Source organism: Austrofundulus limnaeus, unplaced genomic scaffold, assembly GCF_001266775.1.
Source record: "Austrofundulus limnaeus strain Quisiro unplaced genomic scaffold, Austrofundulus_limnaeus-1.0 Scaffold89, whole genome shotgun sequence".
NCBI lineage: Eukaryota > Metazoa > Chordata > Actinopteri > Cyprinodontiformes > Rivulidae > Austrofundulus > Austrofundulus limnaeus.
The window spans coordinates 1,886,208-1,892,095 of NW_013952491.1; the positions used below are offsets into that span (position 1 = coordinate 1,886,208).

Consider the following 5,888-nt stretch of genomic DNA (forward strand, 5'->3'; position numbering starts at 1 on the left):
TAATAAATCAGTTTCCTGTCAGCCTCAGCTGCTGTGACCTGCTGCCCAGTGACCTGGACCGAGTCTGGAGAAGTCTGGGGACCTCTTCTGGTCTCACAGAGTTGGAGTAAATAAAAACAAACATTTATCATTCTTTAAAAGTGACTCTGCATTAAATAAAACCTCGTTCATTTCTGTGTTTCCTGGCAGCTTGTCCTCCAATCGTTTAGGAGACAAAGGTCTGAAGAAGCTGCTGGACCTCCTGCCTCGGCTCAAACAAGTCCAGGAGGTTCAGTAAGTTCAGCAGTTCCGGTCCCAGACCAGGAGCCGGTTCCTGCAGCCGCTGTGTTTGGCCCGAGTCAGTACCAGTGTGTTTACACGACACTGGAAACATGACTCATCGTTATTTTGTGCCCTTTAGTGTCGGAGACAACAGCATCAGCATGGACGGAGCGGCTCTGCTGGCTGCTGCTCTGTGCTCCAACAACAGGCTGACACAAACCCACATCAGGTAGGACCAGGTCCAGTGAGACAAATACATAACACATTTATTATTTAGCTCTCTCTTCTTACATTAGGCTCTTTTTTTAAACTAAATTTAAATGTTAAATGATTTACATAAATGTGTAAATCTAAATGTAAAAGTTAAATCTTAAAGGTTGTGTCTAAATGTTGAAGTTTACATTAAAGAATTGCAGAATGGACCGGCCTTTGTTGCATTCTATAACAAAAGCTAACTCTGCTAATGTTGCTAACTCTATTATTACTGCAAATGCTGCTAACATTGCTAACTCTACTAATGAAGTACTAATGAATGCTGCTAATTCTGCTTACATTGCTAATGCTGCTAACTCTAATAATGCTGGTAACTGCTAACACTGCTAATGCCGTTTACATGGCTAACGTTGCTAACTCTATTAATGAAGCAAGCTCTGCTAACACTTCCCTACAACACATCAAGCTCAGCTAAAAAACAGTTACGGCCGATGTCTGAGCTGCACGTCAAATTGACGGACCACAAGTATTTTGTTTTCCACGAACACTCTTCGAATTTAAAATTTAAATCTAATCTTCAGCAGCATTAGCAACATTAGTAGCATTAACAGCATTAGCAGCATTAGCAGCATTAGTAGCATTAGCGGCATTAGCAGCATTAGTAGCATTAACAGCATTAGTAGCATTAGCAGCATTAGTAGCATTAACAGCATTAGTAGCATTAGCAGCATTAGTAGCATTAATAGCATTAGTAGCATTAACAGCATTAGTAGCATTAGTAGCATTAACAACATTAGTAGCATTAGCAGCATTAGCAGCATTAGCAGCATTAGCAGCATTAGTAGCATTAGTAGCATTTGCAGCATTAGCAGCATTAGCAGCATTAGTAGCATTAGCAGCATTAGCAACATTAGCAGCATTAGTAGCATTAGCAGCATTAGCAGCATTAGCAGCATTAGCAGCATTAGTAGCATTAGCAGCATTAGCAACATTAGTAGCATTAGCAGCATTAGCATCATTAGCAGCATTAGTAGCATTAGCAGCATTAGCAGCATTAGTAGGATTAGCAGCATTAGCAGCATTAGTATCATTAGTAGCATTAGTAGCATTAGTAGCATTAGCAGCATTAGTAGCCTTAGCAGTATTAGCAGCATTAGTAGCATTAGTAGCATTAGTAGGATTAGCAGCATTAGCAGCATTAGCAGAATTAGCTTTGATTTTGTCTCAGAATGATGACATCACAACAAAAGCAGCACACCAACAGCAAGGCTGCTTTTCATTCTGAAGTTCTTAAATGTAAACTTTATCATTTAACCACAACATTTGAAATTGAACTTTTATGTGTTTTGTTTATAAAGTGAAGGAGGCAAAAAGCAGGTGATCCTCAGATTCAGCAGAGATACGAGGTAAGAAGAGAAAAATATTTATGTTTTTAAATATTATCCTCACGTCATCATCTTCATTTCTTTTTTAGTGAAGACAAACTTCAGAGAAAGTTGTTCAGGTACTAATATAATAGTAATAGTATATATATATAATAGTAAACTAACAGATGATTCAGTTATAAATGATAAAAACTCAAACAGGATCCTGAAGTTTTCTCTTCTTGTTTTACAGAATAAACAACAGCAGCTTCCTGCCGGCTGATGTCACCAAAATCTGTAGAAGACTGGTCCAGTGTCGCTCCTGTCTGGAGTTAGAGTGAGCTGAGTTATAAACTGTCTGGTTTTAATGTTTCTGCACGTGCACGTGGTTTTATTTATGTGCACGTGGTTTTAATTCTGTGCACGTGGTTTTATTTCTGTGCACGTGGTTTTATTTCTGTGCACGTGGTTTTATTTCTGTGCACGTTTGTGGTTTCAGCCTGTCTCACTGCTCCCTGGCTGAGAGAAGCATGGAGAACCTGCTCAAAGTCCTGCCCAAGATGTCTCTGCTGCAGAAACTAAAGTAAGACTCAGATTCAATCTGCATCTTTTACAACCTTTGCTATTTCAGCTATTTATACTTTTTTTTTTAGCTTTCTCAGCTTTTTCGGCTACATTTTTCCTGTTGAAAATGAATGGAGCTGTTTTCAATATCTTTAAAATCCTTCAAACTGTTTCTAAATCTTTACAGAACCTTACACCTTTTGTTCTGGTTCTGCTCTTTTTAACGTCCTTGTGCTAAGTTTCTAATTTTCTATTTGCTAATTTTAGCTTTTTTCTGCTAAATCAGCTGTAACGCTGCTTGTTTCTGCTATTTTTTAAACCTTTTTCTGATAATTTGAGCTATTTCTGCTTCTTAGTTATTTTCTGCTGTATTCAGCAATTTGCTGCAACTTTAGCTAATGTTTAAGTGTTATTAGCTAAAGTTAAAATTTCACTTTCACCAACTGGCTGCTAATTTTAACTTGTGGCTGCTACATTTAGCTTATTTTTATGCTGATTTAAGCTTTTTTTCTGCTATTTCAGCAAAGGTTCTGCTCCTTTCTGCTATAATTTCTACATTTTGTGCTTCTTTCTGATAATTTGAGCTAATTGTGCTTCTTACATTTGCTTTCTGCTATATTCAGCTATTTGCTGCAATTTTAGTTAATGTTCAGCTGTTATTAGCTAAAGTTTGCTTATTTCTTTTTAACTAAATTTACATTTTGGTGGCTATTTCAGCCTATTTCTGTTTAGTTCAGCAAACGTTTTCTCCTTATGCTTCCTTGTGCTAATTTCAGCTACATTTAAGCTGTTTTACTGCATTTATGGGATGTTTCATTTATTTTACAACAAATTGTCATCTGTTTTGTATTTTTATGCTTTTTCCTGCTGATTATACATTTTTAAACCCCTTTCACCACCTGGGGGCTGTTTTCAACATGTGTTTGCTACCTTTAGTTTGTTTTATGCTGATTTTATCTTTTTCTGCTATTTCAGCTCTCTTTCTCTTTTTAAGCTATTATTCTACTGAGTTAAACTTTTTCTGCTTCTTTCAGCTTTTCAAATTGAATTCACTTTAACAGTTTTGCTATTAAACATTTTCAGCTCCATTTCAGCAGCTTTCAGCTGAAGTTTTCAGCAAAAATCACAGCAGCCGTTTCTTTAGCTGTGTGAACGCATTCACACAAATGAGATCATTTTTTTCTTCCGCACGTTTTTTTGGCACCTTTATTCTTCCACAATTTTTGTGCTACTTCAGCCATTCATGTATCAAAACGTTCAGCTCTTTGGTGCAATGCCGGCTATGACTTTTGGCATTTCAGCTATTTATAGCTTTTTAGCTATTTCAATGTTTTTAGCTACTTTTTCCCATTGACTTTGAATGGGGCTATTTTCAACAACCTTCAAATCCTTCAAATAGTTTCTAAATCTTTACAAAATCTTACACAATTTATTCTGGTTGTGCTCTTTTTTACTCCTTTGTGCAATTTTTAGCAACTTTTTTACTAACTTCAGCTGTTTTCTGCTATTTCAGCTATAGTTCTGCTTCTTTGTGCTGTTCTTCTGCTTTATTTGTGTTTTTTTCTGCTAATTTGAACTATTTATGCTTCTTACAGTTGCTTTCTACTTTATTCAGTTAGTTTCTGCAAATTAAGCTAAATTTTAGCTGTTAATAGCTAAAGTTAGCTTTTTAGGCTATATACACATTGTAGCAATTAGAACTTAATTCTGCTAAATTCAGCAAGGTTGTACTCCTTATGCATCATTATGCTAAATAAAATATTTCCAGCTACTTTTTAGCTGTTTTACTAAAACCTTTGGTTGTTTTAGCTATTTAAAAAAAACACTTTTAAGTACTTTTATGCTTTTTACTCTGCTAATTTTACAGTTTTACAGCACTTTCACCATCTGGGTGCTAATTTCAACTTCTGGCTTCTATGTTTAGTTAGTTTTTATGCTAATTTAAGTTTGACTTAGAAAAATACTTTCGCTGATAAACATTCTCAGCTCAATTTCTGCAGGTTTCAGCTAATGTTTTCAGCAACAGGCATTCACTCTAGCATTTCTGCAGGAAAGGCAATTTTTTTAGTTACTGTTTGGATTTATTTGGCTGAATTAGAACAATCCTGTTTGAAGGACGAAGAGATAAAAACTTCTGCAGAAAGTCTTAAAGAAGCTTTTTAATTTAAAAAAATGTGGAAAAAAAACATTTTTGTTTGTCGACACTGAAAATGAACTTTTCTGTTTTTCTGTTATTTTGTTATCTTTAATAAATTTTGTAGGAACTTTAAAGCTGGTCAGACTTTAGCTCTGATTTCTGAGCACCTCGTGTAAAAACATGACCTTTTCTGGTTCTTCTGCTCAGCATCGGCTGCAGCATCTCGTCCACAGCCGACGCTCTGACGCTCTTCGGCTGTTTGACTGAAACTCAGCGAGTCTCCTGGGTGGAGCTCAGGTACGACTCAGCGTTTTTCACTGTTTGCTTTTATTTTCCTGCGTTCTGACCCGAGCTCCTCTCCAGTCCTCAGAGTGAATCCTTCGTCAGCTTTCATGGAGCTGAAGCAGAAGACGTGAGCTGCAGGTCAGATTAAACACGACCTTTCTTCAGACTGGATTATAATCTGCTCTAAAGCTTTTTATTTTCATGTTTTTTCATCAGGTTAACAGGTTTTTGCTTGAAAGGAGGCGACGTAATGAACCGGCTGCTTCAGATCCTGCAGCAGGACCGGCAGCTTTCTTATCTCGAGTAAAAGAAAATAAAAACATTTTTACAGATTTTCACCAATAATCTGGATTATTTTCTGATTTCTTGATGCTTTTTTCCTGCAGTTTGTCAGGAAACCAGCTGGAGGATGAAGGAGTGAAACGGTTGGTGGATTCTCTCCCAGGACTTCACATCAGCAGCTTCATCAAGTAAGACTTGTTCAGTTTTTAGCTGTTTGAAGCTGTGAAGGTTTGACGGACGGATGTTTCCTCTCAGCCTCAGTAACAACATGCTGACTCAGCGCGGGCTGCTGGACGTCGTCTCCTCCCTCTCCACCTGCAGCAGGTTGTCGGCCGTGGAGCTCAGGTGAGTCTGATCACAGAAACAAGCAGGGAAACATTTGTTGAAATGTTTAAAGTTTGATGTGTTCCTGTGTGGATTTGTCCTGTTAGTCTGGGAGCAGAGCAGCGCTGTCTCCTCTGGTTCCGACAGGACGCAGGACAAACTCTCAGGTGACAATATGAAGGATTATAAATATATTTAAGTGATTTTATTTACAGTAGGATTTATTAAAAACAGGATGTGGGGAGTTTATCTTTTTATTTTAAGGACAAAAAAAGTGAAACCAAAGATTTCCTGCTGCTTTTCATTTAATTATATTATGGTGTGCCGTTTGTAAAGTTACAGTCAAAAATTACCACCAAGGTTTTTGTTTTATTTAGCCTTTTATAAAAAAAGAACAGATTTATTTTTCAAAGTCAGTTTTTCACCACATGATTCATAAATTGATAAATGTCATAGTT

At 36.9% G+C, this 5,888-nt stretch overlaps 1 protein-coding gene across 1 annotated transcript in view; it reads left to right on the forward strand.

Annotated features, from left to right (window-relative positions):
- Nucleotides 1-22: 22 nt before the first annotated feature.
- The window catches only part of LOC106520250 (protein NLRC5), a gene marked incomplete at its 5' end in the record, with an annotated part of 23,328 nt that continues 17,462 nt past the window's right edge, over nt 23-5,888 (forward strand). Inside the window, 13 exon segments of the mRNA XM_014012224.1 lie at nt 23-106; nt 190-273; nt 401-490; nt 1,833-1,880; nt 1,949-1,978; nt 2,092-2,175; nt 2,338-2,421; nt 4,747-4,836; nt 4,903-4,962; nt 5,041-5,127; nt 5,211-5,294; nt 5,362-5,451; nt 5,538-5,597. Coding sequence (XP_013867678.1) covers nt 423-490; nt 1,833-1,880; nt 1,949-1,978; nt 2,092-2,175; nt 2,338-2,421; nt 4,747-4,836; nt 4,903-4,962; nt 5,041-5,127; nt 5,211-5,294; nt 5,362-5,451; nt 5,538-5,597 — 785 coding nt within the window.